General features: G+C 41.4%; 1 protein-coding gene across 4 annotated transcripts in view; it reads right to left on the bottom strand.

Moving 5' to 3' along the window:
* Kitlg (KIT ligand) overlaps nt 1-16141 on the bottom strand; it is an 85188-nt gene extending 69047 nt beyond the window's left edge. For 3 of the 4 annotated variants that reach the window (XR_006149514.1, XM_042693177.1, XM_042693176.1), the window contains exon 1: nt 15918-16122. Coding sequence is in view for 3 of the 4 variants with exons in the window: in XM_042693177.1 (XP_042549111.1) it covers nt 15918-15932 (15 nt within the window). In the remaining variant the exon portion in view is untranslated. Of the gene's footprint in view, nt 1-15917 lie in introns of all 4 variants that reach the window. The other variant, XM_042693175.1, reaches the window with a different exon arrangement.
* Between the last annotated feature and the right edge of the window lie 620 nt (nt 16142-16761).

Raw genomic sequence — 16761 nt, forward strand, 5'->3', positions numbered from 1 at the left:
TGCATACATCAGTGCCTTTTGCACCGTCTACCTATTAACCAGTACAAACCAGTAGGAAAAAAAGAATTTAGAGGAAACACCTTGAATGTGGATGAGCTAGGAAGAATGAATTTGCTATATTTAGGGTAATTATTATATTAATAATATTAATTAATTATATTAATTCTTATATATCAAGACATTTTATCTAGGCAAGAAAAGGAGATGGCAAGTCTACTAAAACCAAGGGAGAGACTCAGAACAGATCAGGTTTGAAGACAACTGTAGCATGCTGAGCAACCCGCTCAGCCTCTCTGAGCTCCAAATTGTTCTTCTATGAAAAGGAAGAATCACACATCACTTTAACAGATGAGGAGGAAAAGTATTTAATGCACTTAGCTCACAGTTCAATATCTCTTTCACAAAATGAGCATTGTTTGTTGTCCTAAAATGCTTTCTGGCTCCAAAAACACTCCATATGATTGGAATTACAAGCTCCAGCAGGTACTAACCATTCAAACTATTGTGTTATTTTCCTAAAGAATGACACACAACTACTTCACTCTCTTCCTTTGTTTTTTTTTTTTTAATTCTTCATTTCTACTCTGTTCTGCTATAGTGGCTACAGTTCTTTTTCTGTTTAAAGAGAATTTTGTTTATACCTTGTGTATGTGTCTCTGCAGGAAACAATAATACACACAATTACAGGGGTCTTTTATTGACATCAATGCAGAGTGGTGATATTCTAAATTGCTTCCAACCTTCCAACTCACCCTTTTTAGTGTAACCATCTGTCAACTGAGACTGGCAGGCATAAAACTATTAAATGCACAGATTCATGCTTGAAGTGCTGATTAGCTAGGTGTTTTCCCCTCAAAGGGACACCTGCTATGATTATTACCATCATTGTTTAGTTCAGATCATCTTTACCATGATTTTGGCACTGTGTCACCAGCTAGATACACAGGGGATTATTTCAACATAATGATAGGAGATGTGATTTTCTCTTTTTATTGCTATAGGAGGTCAGAGTAAGGTCAATAAACACAGTAGAAGTGAAGATGGGAAAATGTGGAGGAAGGGATGCAAAAACTGTCAGGGAGGGGAGCTGGGAAATGTGGCTTAGTGGTAGAGTGCTTGCCTAACATACATGAAGCCCTGAGTTCGATTCCTCAGTACCACATAAACAGAAAAAGCCAGAAGTGGCACTGTGGCTCAAGTAGTAGAGTGCTAACCTTGAGCAAAGAGCAGTTCAGGACAGTGCCCAGGCCCTGAGTTCAAGCCCCAGAACTAGCAAAAGAAAAGTTAGGGAGGGCCTCACAGAGGGCTTCCTGGAAAAAGAACTATCTGAGCCAGGTGAATGAAGACTGAGTGCAGTGTGCTATGTCTCTGGGTATAGTTAGATGATATGAAAACAAAGCTGACTTTTCAAGGAGTGGTGGAGATAAACAGTAACCAGTCCATGGAGGACCTTATATGGTGTGGTGAGGGCTTGGACTCCATCCTGAATGCAAGGCAAAATTAGTAAAGGACTTGAGCCAGAGTGGTGACATGGTCAGACTCCCCTTACCAATTCTAGATAAACTTTAAAACTACAGGAGCCACCGTTGTTCTGGCTAATGCAAATGGCATCTTCACAGGGACAAAACCACACTGCAATACCAGGTACAAGGATCTGGATCTCCCGATAGGCACGAGTCTGCTGTGCTTTCAGCAAATTCTTGATGTGATTTTTCTGCCTTCTTACAGAAATGGTAGGACAATTATGACTCTTCAAGGAAAGGTGTAAACCTAAGGCCACTTTTAAATCTATGTCTGCTCCTAAGCCATTTACAAGCTTACTGCAAATGTTACAAGTATTTACAATGTTTCTGTCTAGTTCTCCTCCTTCGGGCCTTGCAAGAATGGACATACGTCCTCTCCACACACACCCCAGCACCCACACCCCCTTCCATATCTAAAAGATTTCACATCTGCTTCAACTTTGTTGAAATTTGTTAGAACCCTCTGTATTACTGAACCCAAAGCTACTTCACGTATTCTCAATTTGTTATATTAATCATTAAGGTATCTATAGTAAAAAAAAATTCAATAAGCTTTTAGAAACTATTTTTAGATTATAAAAGGCTAGAAAACAGGAGCTGTTTTCTCTCTTTCACAAGTGCTTTGAACAAGTTGGTACTCCATCAAAGGTACATAACAGTTTAATGCATTGTCAAAGAATGAAATGCTTGTTTACCTGAAGTATTATATGCTGATAAAAGTAACTGGTGTCTGGCTTGACTAATACAAAATCTACTAGAAGGTTAACCTGGACAATCAAGCTCTTAAATTCTAAATAGAAGCATTGACAAGTGGTGGGTGGTATATCAATGATACAGTGTTTGCTTAACATATGTGAGGCCCTAGGTTCAATCTCCAGCACTAAATATAATTTTTTTTAAAGTATTGACAAGAAAATAAAATCTGAATAACAAATTCTTGGTCCTATGCACTTATTAAATTAATATTCAAATTAAAACTACCATCTTAGAATTTTGAAAAATACATTTTATTTGCATGCGATAAACATTAATCTAGGTTTTCTGGTATTTATCAGAGTACTAGCCCTTATCACACATTCACTCATTTAACGTGCTAAAGTACAAATGAGAAAATCAGAGTGGTGGAAGAATGGACACTGGTTGAAGAGCGATCTCCAGCTCTATGAACCTAGCAAGCTATTAATCAAAAGTAGTTTCAGACTCATTTTGGAAAATACTAATAAACATCACAGTTTCAAATACTTTGAGTTCTGGGCTTAGAAAATTATAGCCCCAGGCCCTAGATAAGAACTGTACTGTTTATAGGGCACTGTACTACTCATTACTGCCTCTCCTGACTCACACAACCACTTCTGAGGTAGCCAAGCCATGTACCCACATCTTCACTTACAATTTGCTTACAAATACCCATACCTCTTTCCATCTCACCTCCCATGTCTCTGTCATCTTGCTTTGCTTCTCAGGGACAACAGGTTTTATATGATTGTTGCTTATCCTACGAATGGAATAAACTCACTCAGAGCAGACTAAGTTATGTTGATCCATTTGCCAACACAATCCACTCACTAAAGATGACAAATAGTATTTATTGAGCATTACAGACAATTATCAATTTTCTTAAGTTAACTCGTGTAATCTCATTTTCTCCCAACTATGAGTTACTTCCTTACTGCCTCTTATACAGATTGGGATAGTGAGGCCTAAAAATAAATAAATAAATCACAGACCACAGACTTGATGAAGAACAGAGCTGGGATTCTTCAGCCTAACCCAAAGACCCAATGTTCCTTTCTAGTCTATATGCAGCCAGTAAGTCAAGCCCTTTGCACAACATAATTTGGTGGCTAACAGTATAGCAGAAAACATGGATGGAGGTTAAGGAAAGGTTAAGTAAAGTTAAATACATTGCCTAAGATCCCATCGCTTGCTAGAGTCAAGAGCCAGAGGTTAAATCTAGGTACTCTTATGACACAAAAGTCATGCTCTTCCCATTCCTCCTCCAAAATTGGCTGGAATTCTTTGGACGCTAAAGAGAGAAGGGGGAGGGGAAAAAAAAGAAAAGAAAAGAGAAGAGGAGGAAAGAAAAGAAAAAAGAAATTCAATTGCCAGGTAGAACTACAGGATCACTCACTGAAGCAAAGTAGAAAGAATCCATATTCTGTCCTTTCCCAGTTCCAGGCATAGCAGAATGGGGACTCAAGACCCAAACTCCTTGTTCATGAGCCAGCCCCACCACTGATCACCTCTTTGACCTTGGGCACATGACAGAAAGTAACTGTGCCTCAGGCAAACTCTCTTAAGATTATAATTATGAATACTTCCACCAACTTTTGTTAAAGTAAAATGTTAAAGTATTCAGGACTAATGTGAATTTAATAGAATAGAATTTGACAGAATTATTTGGAAAAAGTATAACTCCCCCTTTCAGTCTTGCAATGGAGAGTTTATAATTCAACTCACTATCTTTAAGACAGGAATCATCGTTACTGGTAAGCATACCACTGCAATTTGTTTCATGTTAGTACAGCTTTAGACATTGGCTTAGTACTTTCTTTGTGTCATGCTGGGCTGAGCATGTGTGTGTGGCGGAGGGGTGGAGTAATTTCACTTTCTTAACCATATTTGAGAAATTTACAATTGTGTACAATTGTTCACCCTATCTGGCAGATGGAAAATTGACAGGCAGATGTTTTTGCATGCTTAGCTAATCAAAGCAGATCATCTCCCTGCAGCCTGGTTATCTGAGCCTCTGTCCACCTTGCATCACCCTGCACTGCTAATGAGAAAGTTTCAGAATGCTGGTGGTGGTAAAGATGTTCCAACAGTCATTTGCTAAAAAACAAAAAAATATATATAACACTGATATGCAAAATAATTTTTCACTATGAAAGCAGTTGGTTTGATAAGGAACTACAAAATGAAGACAATACATAAATGGCTTGTCAATTTAAAACCTAGATATAATTACAAGGACATTATTATTAGTTTTCTAGCTGGATACTAGTGGTTCATACCTATGATCTTGGCTACTCAAGAACCTGAGGTCTCAAAGACTGTAATTTTAGGATTGGCCAAGCAGAAAACTAGACTTCATCTGCAAAGTAAACAGCAAGGAGGAGGAGGGGGAGGAAGGAACTTCTGTTTTACATGTTTAATAAGTGAACTTCCCATCACTGTGACAAAATGCCTGAGCCAACCTATTTATAAAGAAGAAGGCTTTGTCTCACAGTGTCAGAGGGTGCAATTCATAGTTGCTTGGTCCCATTGCTTTGGACCTGGGGTGACCCAGTGCTGTACACTGAGGTAGCAGCATGTGGCAAAACAATTCCATTTATCTCATGACGGTTAGGAAGCAAAATGAGAAAGGAAAAAGAGGGGCTGAGCCCCAACATTCCTTATAAGGACATATTCCCAATGACTAACCTCCCTCTAATTTGCAAGAGTGCTACAAACTAGGGGTAAAGCCTTTCACATATAGGTGTCTGGAAGACTTTCAAGACCCTGAATACAGCCTGGGTTGTATTTATATGCATTTGTCTAAATATGGGGGTATCATATTGCAGTAACTAATAGGCTTAGCTTTAAATCTAAGCTCTTCCACTTTCTTGAATTCTTTTTTTTTTTTTTCATTCTTAGGCAAGTTTTCTTAATCTCTCCGAACTTTAGTTTCCTTATTAGTTAAAAAAAAATGATAACAGGAATAAAAGCTTGTCATGACAATATGAAATTCACAATATTTTTGCTAGAATCAGGTGAGATAAACTCATATGGTCTGTGATACAGTGTTCCATTCTTGATTAGTAATCAGCTAACACAGTAATAGTAAATAAGCAATATAAAATTAAGCTGATTTTATGATTTCCTTATTCAACAAGCTACTCTTTCACTTCTTAAAAAGCTTGTCTCTGGCCTATTTTGCATAAGTGATCTTTTTCCTTGAAAGTGCAGAAAGATGAAGATAAAATTGGAGAAAACCTATTTTGATTTACTAGAATTGTGTTAAAGAAGGTAGTTAACATAAAATAAGGCAGTTAAACTGTGAGGATTACTTTTATTAATCTATGCAGGCAAGCCTTAGAATTAAAGTCAGGAATGACTAACACTGAATTTACATTTTTTACAGTTAGTGTTCTGTGGTCTGTTATTCTAGCAAAAAAAAAATGATTATCTATTAATTGTCATTGGCTGTGACATTTGACAGTCTATCCCTTGTAGCCATTAAACCAGTGCCTACCAATAGAAACTCACTCCTCTGCCCATTTTAAAGATCTGAAGAGAGAAATTCAAAAAGGAAAATGTACTGCATGTACAGCCAGGAAGAGTTAAAGCCAATACAATATTTCATCTGTAACACTGTACAACATTTTCTCTTGACTCATATGGCCTGTAGTTCTACTGAGTAATAAATGAGTTATGTATTTACTGAAAATTAATCCTGTAGATGGCAAGCGAAGTAGCTTTTGCAATCTTCAATGGAATACATTTGCATATGAAATAGACTAGGGCAGTTGTTAAATTCTGCTGTTTAAAAGAAGAAAAGCCTATAAAAAAATAAATCCATAGCTCATTACTGAATCAAGCATGTGTTAATTTCACAATATCCCATGTGTATTTTCTGGGTATCTGCTCTGCTAGGCAACTGAAATCATGAAACTTTTGTTTTCCAAGTCCTATTTCTGGCAACTCTTTTTACCATGTCAATTGCATTAGTTTTTTTTTTTTTAATTTAGTGTTCTTTGTAAACACAGTGTGTATTTCTGAATACTGAACAAGCCACACTAAAACACTGCTGTACCAGCTCTTTGGGTGACAATCTTGGCCATAATTATCTAGACTTGTCAGAAGAAAGATTTTATCTTAGTTTTCTCATCTGTGAGATGGAATTAAAAAATACTACCTCTCCAAAGAATAGTTTAATAAATAAATTAAACATCCTGGAGCTGCTCTCTACTAAATGCTATTTTGGACTAATTTTAGTTTGATTTTATAATACAATGGTGGAAACTAAAACAGCTACAAAATTTAAATGTCAAACATTTGACATGCATCACAGTAAATTTCATCCCTTCAAGTTGAATCATTGATATGTGACATTTATACAGAAGTACAAACATTAAGTGGTCAAATGAGCTCTAAATTTAAGTCTTAGGGTTTAATGTTTAAAATTTAAATAACTATGTAAACACTAAGGACTTAGAATTAGCCCTCATATTATAAACATTAGATTTAAAAGTGTGTTGTTATTAGAAGCTTTTGCTAATTTTAAAATTGCTAAAAATTTTTTAAATTTTGCTAATTTTAAAAATTTCAAGTAAAATGTGAAAATAAATAAATCAACCTAGCTCAATGCCCTAACATAATTTTCTTTTAAAACCCAAGATTTGAATGGAAAAGAAGAAATCCAAAGCTGAGAAGACAGTTCAATGGTAGCACATTTGACTAATATGTGCAACGCTTTAGGTTCAATTCCCAGCACTTCCCTTCCCCCCCCCCCCCCGAAAAAAAAGGAGAAAAAGGAAAGAATTGTGTGTGCATGTATAGGTGTGTATGTGCTCACGCATGCACGTGTGTACCCATACCAATCCTGGGCTTGAACTCGGTGTGGGCGCTGTCCTTTAGCTTTTTCATGCAAGTTCTCTACCACTTGATCCACACCTATACTTCCAGCTTTCTTGGAGAGAAGTATCTCATGCACTTTCCTTCCCAGGCTCATTGCAGACCATGATCATCAGATCTTAGCCTCCTGTGTAGCTAGGACTATGGACATGAGCCACCAGTGCCCAGATCCATTACTTTCTAAGCAATGTTAAGACATAGATTACTCTGGCTTTGACACATTATAAACACAAACGACCAATTTTAATCACTTTTCTGGGAAGGAAAGTGACTTCTTTAAAAACAACAACAACAACTATGATTTGGGCTAAAAGGCATAGTTCAAGTGACAAGGCACCTGTCTAGCAAGTGCAAGGTCCTGAGTTCAAAACCCAAATACAGTTTAAAATACACACACACACACACACACACATACACACACACACACACACACACACACACAAGCAAAACAAAAAAATATGATTTGTTACAAAAGCAATGTGCTATATAAATCCTATTTTATAATTTGCTGTATCTTTACATAGTTCATTTCATCCAAATATTTAAAATATACAGTAATATAGTAATCACCTGTCTTCATTAATCATGAATGTTTCTAACCTCTTTGTCAGCCCTGCATTTCCATCTCCAGTGCAAACCATCTGGAGGAGAAGCCAAAAGCATCGGCCATTCCCTGTCCTGTGCTAACTTATCTTTGTAAAGAAGAACAGAAGGATATAAGTGTTGGGGTCAATTGCCTGCCTGACAGAACAGTAAGGATCTCTGGGAAGGTGCAGCTCTCTAAAACCACCAGATATCCAGACCAAGGAATCACAAAGACTGTAGTTGATAATCAAAAATGGAACTCCCTGCAGGAAGCTGTGGCTCACTCCTGTGATCCTAGTTACTCAAGAGGCTGAGATCTGAAGGATCATGGTTCAAACCCAGCCCAGGCAAGAAAGTCTTTGAGACTCTTATCGCCAATAAATTTTACAGAAAAAAAGCCAGAAGTGGTTCTGTGGCTCTAGTGATAGAGTACTAGCCTTGAGCAAAAGAAGTTCAGAGACAGTGCCCAGGCTTTGGGTTCAAGACCCAGGACTGGCAAAAATAAAAATAAAAAATAAATTTAAAAAAAAGGAAATCCCTAATGTATTTTCTAGTTTGGAACTGTTAAATTGTCCGTTTACACTGAAGCATAATTAATGATTCTAGGCATGATTGCTCAGGTTTGTTTTACAGGCCTTAGGTTTTTTTTTTAGTTCACATTAGAAACTAGTTAAGATGAGAACTTGCTATCTTCCTTCCCTGGGCTCTTCCAGCTAGCATTCTGCAGTGAATATAAATTTTAATAGTCAGGATACCCACATGGAGAGTGGCAAGATCATTATAACAAGTGATGCTCTCTGTAGTGATCTTAGAAATCAAGGAACTGGTGCGTTTTCAGGAGGCAGTTGTTTAGGGGAGCATGAAGAAAGGGATCCCCCAGTATACAGCAGAAAACTCATTTAGCACAGGGGAGCCCTTAAAGGTTTCTTCACAAAAAGTCAGCCACTATTCAGTGGTGACACAGAGACACGCTACTAGAAGAACACACAAAGGCACATTTAAGGGAAAACAGCCAATAATGAGATGTGATTGAGCCCTGGAGTTCAATAATGACACTGAAATGGGAAGGTCATTTGCTTCAGGGATTTTACCTCAAGGTATAAAAAGAGGATTGAGTTATAAGCAGCCACAAGGCTTTTGTTCTAAAGATGAATTTCTGTGGCTGGAATGGCAACACAGAAATGTAACTACAAGGCAAAACACAAAGCCCCCAGGCAGGCTGTGTTCAGTCTCCCAGGTTTGCACGGCACACAATCATGCAGGGAGCTTGCCCTTTTGACAGAGGTGGCCCAAACTAGCTTTGTCCAGACAATGCGGAGACTGAAGGCTCTACTGACATCTTTTCATACCCTTTTGCATGGTCACCTTAGAGAGCAAAGACCTTGTAAGGCAACTGGGGATATTTCAGCTACTGTCGATGTGCTGGGACATAGAAAAAGCCACTTCACCCCTTTCCCAGACACAACTATGCTCTAATCCACAGCTGTAAAGAGCCTTCAGGCTGAAGCTAACTACAGTGCACAGAACAGAATTCCTGCATCCAGGTAACCAAATGCTAGTTAACTGCCATGGGGTGGCAAGGTGGGGAGGGGGAGAGTAGGCGTGAACGAGTAGTGGGCTGGAATAGTTTCAATTCTAAACTTTGTTTTAATGAGCAGTGAGCAATATTTGGCAAGCACTTTGAAATGAACATTATTGTGGTTTCCCCAGCTCAACTTGTGGCGGAATCTGTGGTTTCTAGGCTAAGGGAAGGTCCAGCTGGTCTTGGGATATTGTCACGTCAACAGAGAAAAAGATTGTATGGCCTCTGACACACAAAGAAAAGCTGCTGCCTGGCTTCCAAGTTTGCTTCACTCTCAGCTGAGGATGGGCGGTGGGCAAGAGTTCTTCTAAGGAACGGTCCTAGAGCCTGGCAAAAGCCAAGGCAAGCAGAGATTTGACAAGGTGTGAAGCACAAACACTACTCCTTTCTTTTTCCACCTGCTGACCCCAACTGCAGCCTCTCATCTTCACTGTCCTCAGGACTAGGACTTGAGTGTAACTCAACAACTAAGACTCAGTGACCAGCTCAAGGTCACACACCTATCAGGATATAGCATCAAGTCCAGGGGTCTTTCATCCAATTCTTACTGATGGTTTGTACAACAACTTCAGATTTCTCATTTTCTCCCTCTTCATTGAAATCCCATGAACAAAGGTGTTGCAGACTTCAGGGGCAGAAAAGGCAAAGAAGCCTTACCTTGTGTAAACTCATCCCCTGAGGCTATCTACTTTGTCTTAGGACTGGTCCTCACTACCAGAACTTAGATTAGGAGAGCAAAATGAGCTTCTGCCAATTTAAGTACCAATCTTCCTCTATGGGGGAAGGGGGGAAGTGTTGTGGAGCTTGAAATGCCTGGTCTTTGTCCCTGAGCTCTTTTGCTCAAGCCTAGTACTCTATCACTTTGAGCCACAGTGCCACTTCCAGCGTTCTGGTGGCTAATTGGAAATAAGAGTCTCAAGGACTTTTCTGAGTAGCTAGGCTTACAGGTATGAGCCACTGGCATCTGCCTATAAATATTCTTTTTCTTTTTTTCTCTTTTGTCAGTTGTAGGGCTTGAACCCAAGGCTAGCACTCTTCTACTTTGATCCACAGCACTATATCCAGTTCTATGGTGGCTAACTGGAGATAAGAGTCTCATGGACTTTCCTGCCAGGGCTGGCTTTGAACCATGATCCTCAGATCTCAGCCTCCTGAGTAACTAGGATTATAGGCATGAGCCACTGACACCCAGCTGTAAATACCATTTACAAGCAGCATATAAAGTAGCTAAAAGTGGAGCAGTCTAAATTTAAATCATCTTAGTTTCTCCCCATTGGCTAGTTAGAATCATAAAACAATGGTGAAAATATACATTCATACTAAAGCAACTGCCATATAAATCTCAAAACTAAAAGAAGCTTAGGGCATGCAGGTTCACATCTATAAATCCAGCTTTGGGAGGCTGAAGCAGAAGCACAAGATTTTGAGTTCAGAAGAAGTCTAGGTTCCATGATAAGACCCTCTCTCTCGGAAAAAAAAAAAAAAACCCTAAAGAATGGTTCAATGTTCATTCACCTGGCCTCTCGGCATTTTAGAAAGAGAAAATGTTGGGACAGGCATTTAGAAATCACCTAGTCCTACTTTTCTCATTTCTCAACTGAGCAACAGATTCAAGGAGGTCCAAAGGATTTCCCAAAGTCACACAAGTCAGCATCCAGGTTAATGAAAGAAGTCAAGTCTCTGAATACCCAGGTCAATGTGGCAGCCTAAAAAAACAGTAAGATATAACTGAAGGACGCAAAGAGAGCTGCATCAAGAATAGATTTCCTTCAAATGACACACATTGTGATTAAAAAAAAGAAGAAGAAGAAGCAAGAGGCCTAATTATAAGAAAATCTATGTTCTTTTTTGGACAGACAGAAATAGGTAGGGATAGGATAATGATAATCCTTGCAAATTCAGGGCCCCTGTAAACAGTATTTAGTATGCTCCAAATTAAGAGAAAAGGCTCACACACCTTGCTGCATCTATAAATCAGAAGTCTCTAGTCAATGGTTTCCATGAAACAAAGTCCATACAAAACAACCCTGAAAGCAATATATATTATAAAAGCATCTTGGTGTCCTCTCAATTTGTTTTATAAATTGTTCTGACTACACAGGTGACTAAGACCAAGACTAGAATTCCTGTAGCTGCTCACAACTCACGCACTAGAAAAGCTAAAAGATCACTGCTCAGAGATTTATATCCAAATGCCTTACTCTGATTTACAAAAGGGAACATTAAGGTAATTTAGAAGAGGAGGAAAAATAGCCTTACACTTGGATAATGAAAAAATAAAATGTCACTGCATGTTGCCTGGTAGAGACAAGACACCTCGCAGAAATGAATGCATGGCCTCCCTCAGAAAAGCAAGGGTAAGGACATGGGGGAGAAGAAGCTGACCAAATGCCTTTGGTCTAAAATAAAACAAACCCTCACTCGCATCCATAAAGAACTTAGAAAGAGAGTGTTGACACAGGAGGCTAAGGCAGAGAAGATGTCCACTTTCTGTTTCTGTTTCCTATTCCGATTGTCTTGTTCATTTTCACTTTTTCAAAGTTACCTTCACATTATCTGTGCCTACAATATCACCTTGTGTTCCTGCACATTTCTAGTTCGACATGTACTCTGACAATTAATAATTAGGTATCAGCCTACAATGGGAAAGGATGGATCTAGATTTCAAAAATACTTGGGCTCTTGCTTTGCTCATGGAACATCATTTACTTGAAATAGCTCAGCTTTTCTCTGCCTTACAAAAGTAAATGGATAGATAATTCTCTTCTCAGGAGCAAATAAACTCAGACTGTATCAAAAGGAAGCCATTGTGCTGGGCCAGAGTTACATCAAATATCCTTTAGTCCTCACTACTACTATCTGAGAAGAATCTTGACAACTACTTTATAAACATCATACAGATTACAAAACAGAAATCTCTAGAAGTGGAACCATTTGCCTAAGGTCATTTGTCTCACAAGTGGTAAAACTGGAATTGGAAGGGAAGTCTTTAGAGATTGGAGCTTAGAATCCTTCCTCCAGCCATGCTTCAGGTACTTTCCCAAAAAGGAAAGGAAAATGCAAGAAGTCACCAAGAGTGAAACACAAGGTTTTTGAGAAGAGGCTGTCTTTCATGCTATTTAAAGTGGTGGTAAGATTTCAATCACCTACCTATAATTAAAGAATAAACGTGATTCACACCCTGCTATCTACCAATCAGCCATTAAACATAAATAAAATTTAGCAATTTAATTGGTTTGGCATGGACGTTCAGATTTCCATATGGTTATTTTCCTTGTTTTATGTTAAATGTAATTGACTTAGCACTTGAATTTTAAAGCCTTGGCAGAATCTATCAATTAAAAGCTACATAAATTAGGATGATTGATTCAAGACACACATTTCAAAGTGAGTGATCGTAAGGACAAGACTTTAAAATGTTCTTTTCATAAATATGTTAATTTTTTCTATAAAGCACACTTACTTAGATTGTTGCCAATGTGACCAATTTCTTAGATGAAAAAAAAGAAAGAGATATTTTCTTTGGAATAGTGAAAGCAAAAAATTCTATTTGCTTTTTCCTTGAAAGCATCAGTGTACACAAAATGGTTTTTTCTACATTCATAAGATGAATCTTTCCTATCTGAAAGATGAGCCTTTCAGAAACTGACCAGGATCATGAAACCTAGAGAGAAACTAATTAATAACTGTGGCCTTGAGTATTGAAGCTGGCTAAAACATGATGCCCCAATTGTTATTTATGACATCAAAGTATTATGTATTTTTAAATAAATGGCTGTACAATGGAAGAGATACTTTTTTAAGCCAAACCCACAGTTCCTTAGAAATAGTAAAATCACACAATATGCAGAGTGAAATCTAAAAAAAAAAAAAATGCAAAATACTTTTGTTTCTACAGACTTACAACAAAATATGCAGTCACAATTGGTCTTCATGATTATTGCCTGGTACATGTTTTCCAAATTCTGACATCTATCACATGTACTAAGTAAATGAAACAATCATTCATCAAGCCCCAAGTGGCTGCTGATGGAAATTTCACACTTATTTAGCTTGACTGAAAGACCAGAATGCCTATGTTCCCAAATTTTTGGTGAGCTGTGATACTCAAAGTTCTTTAAAATATTATTACATTTTCTTCTTATGCATGTAATAAGAGTATTGGACCAGTTGGCTTACAGTGGCTCTCTGAGATTAGTGTTATCTTTATAGGGGACTATTTAAGCTATTGAACACCAGTCGGTATTCCTTCTTGGCATAGACAACATTAGATTTAATTTTTTTAAGGCCACTAAATTCTATTTCTTCATGTCCAACGTCCTTATACTACTCTCCATCCATCCAGAGTTGCACAGAAAAATGTCTCGGCAACTTTTGGTTTAGAAAGAGAATCTAATCCCTTCATTCATTACCATGGATTAATTTATTGATTTGGTGCTATTTCCAGGGCCCTCCTTTTGCAGTGACAGGAATGTGGAATCGCTGGCAATACCCTTAAAAGAAACCTTGAAGGTCATTAGATCCTGAGCTATGAATGCCTTCATTCAACAAGAGCCTGCCCTCAGCCCCTTTAACATCAGCAAGCTGTCTCAAAGGGCCTGCACTTTAACTTGGTCTGCACAGGTCACATTTCTAAAATACTTCCCTTGCTTCAAATGTCTCTGGTCGGCAGCATTGAGTCACTAATGCCACAGCCACAGTGTTTCAGGCTAGACTGACCTCTTTCTAGTTTTCAAAGGAACTATTCCATGTAATCCTATTTACATGGCCATTTAATCAAAGAGAGAAAGCAGATTACAGAAGCTCACATTTATTTTGCACAGAGGGTGTAATGATCATCAATCCCATTGACCCTCTGAGTGACTCGTTAGTCATTGCTCTGCTTTGGTGTGCTGGACCTTAACCTGAGCTGTCTCCAGTTCTCTAGTTTAAACGAGGAATTGTGCTCTCTTCCTGAACCTAGGGCTCCTCCACCCAGATCTCACCACCACTACTCATTCCAACGGATGTTACTATACAAAGGAATACCTTCCCCGCCCTTGTTTATCATTCTACAAAGCAGAAAGCATGTACACATCAAGCTAGCACAATGCAACTTTTCTTTGTTGCAAGAATCTTTCATATTTGCGTGGAAACTGCGGTGAGTCTGGGTGTGGTGTCCATCCAGTGCCTCACCTAATAAACCAACCTGCTTCTAAAGAGTGGAGACAGGTCCTCCAGGACACTTCTGCTCTTAGGGACTCTGGGAGAGGACTTTAGAGAATCAGCTTTAATCCAGGCAATATCCCTTCCCCACCCGGGTGGAAAGGCTTTTACTTTTCTTAGTTCTTTCTTAATGTGCATATCTCCATGCCGAATCATTTCTTTATCAGCCACTGCAGGGTCATTCTGCAAAGCTTTTTTTTTTTTTCAAGACACCAGGATGCCTTGGTTCTAAACCGACGATCTGTACAAACCCTCCGTTTTCCTCCCTCCCCACTTCCTTTCCACTGGCGATTGCAATCTCCGGTGGAACGTCTGGGACGGCGAGGGCAGCCTTCCCAACCCGGGGCAGATAACACAGAACAATTCCAATTCTAAAAGGAAGAAGTGAGACGACCCAGCCATCGCCAGAGGTGCAAAGGGGTTAACCCGGACGGGCGGCCCTTCCTCAAGCAGGACCCAGCTTCTTGTTTCCAGGAAGAAAAGAATCGAATTGTACTCCCCTCGGGGAGTGTTTTACCCACGGTACTTTATAGATGGGGCACAATTTGGTGGCACTGGGAAGCATCTCAAGATCACTCCAGGTGCACTTTTTTAATGTAACTCCTTCTCCCCTGCCCCCCTCCTTTGTAATGGAAGACGGGGGTGAATGCACGATCGAGGAGGTATCACTCCATCTAGAGCTCTGGAGAAGGCCCACCCAGAGCTGCAAACTAGCCACACACCGCTGGGAAGCCAAGTTTCCCGGGTCGGGGAGTTTACCCCCCGCGCCGCGCCGCCGAGCGCACGCATCCTCGGGGAGCTCGGGGTTTGTCTGGGCTCCAGCAGCCGCATCCCAACCGCGCGCCCGCAACCACGTCCCGCGCCCACCCACCTGGGGACCGCACAAAATCGATCTAGCTCTCCCGAGCCAGCGAGGGTGGAGTGCTTCTTCATCGCCTGGAATCCACGAGAAGATGTCTCCCGTGCAAAGACCTGGTGGGGTTACCCCCCCCCAACACACACACACTCTGCCACGATAACTTAAGAACTCCCTGCCAAAGAGCCGACCCTGGGGATCTACCTGATCGGAAAAGCCGTTTCCAACTGACAGCTCCAAAACTTGAGTAGGACCGCGGTTCCAAACTTGTCCACCACCGGCTCCCTACCATCATTCCCGCTCCCTTCTCCCCCTAAGCTCTGCCGGCCGGGCTGGACTCTACACCACGCCTGCCCCCCACGACTCCCGACCCCGCGCCCTGGGGGGCTCACCCGGGCGGGCGCAGCCCCCGCAGGTCCCGGACGCCCGTTCCAGGACGTGCCGGTTTCTCCGCAGCTCGGGGCGCGAATTTTCTTGGAACGACTCCGACCTTCTCCCACACCCCACCCTCCACCCTCCACCCCCGGCCCCCGGGCGTGCCCTCACTCACTTGTGTCTTCTTCATAAGGAAAGGCAGCCCTGCGATCCAGCCCAGGCAGCGGTGTGGCGACTCCGTTTAGCTGTTCTGGAGCTCCAGCATATTGCACGAGCGGCGGCGGCGGCGGCGGCGGATAGTCCGAGCATTGGGTAGCCCCGAGCGCAGCGCCCTGTCCACGGCCCCCGTGCGGCTCTCCGCGGCGCTCCCGGGTCCCGGCGCGAGGCAGCGAGTGAAGCTGGGGCCGCCGCCGCGCCGCCGGCGCTTTTATACCGCGCCCTCCCGCCCGCTCCGGACACGCCTCCTTCCCTTCCGGAGCCCCGGCAGCCGCGCTGCGGACGGGGCGAGGCGGGAGACGACGGGCGGTGAATTACCCCCCCTCCCCCGCAAGAAGTTGGAAGGTTTAAGGCCTTGGGTGTTGCACCCCTTTCCCCCCTTGCCGGAGGGGGCCTCGGGCGCGCACGAACGAAGGGCCGGCGAAGCGGGGCCGCCAGGGGCGCCTTGGGCGAAGCTTAGCAACCTGCAGCCGGCGCTCCCCGCAGCGGGCTGGGCGCGCGGGGCGTCCCTGGTCGGCCTCTGCGCTCGCTCGGTGTTCCGCGCTCCGCCGGGGCTCACCTGGCACCGCCTGGAGACAGGAGAAGCCAGAGCGGGTGTCTGATGATTAGGTGGTGCGGGCGAGGAGTGCGCTGGGCTCTGACTGAGCAGAGATTTCACCCCGCCCTGCTTTAGAGAGAGATGGAGAGAGAGAGAGAGAGGGAGAGAGAGAGAGAAAAGTTTAATCGAATCTACACGGCTAGGTTATTCTCTTTGAACGATTGTTTCGTGAAAGAGGAATCTTTATACTATTTAAGGAATCATT

Source organism: Dipodomys spectabilis, unplaced genomic scaffold (assembly GCF_019054845.1).
Source record: "Dipodomys spectabilis isolate Male_0828 unplaced genomic scaffold, ASM1905484v1 ptg000163l, whole genome shotgun sequence".
Taxonomy (NCBI): Eukaryota; Metazoa; Chordata; class Mammalia; order Rodentia; family Heteromyidae; genus Dipodomys; species Dipodomys spectabilis.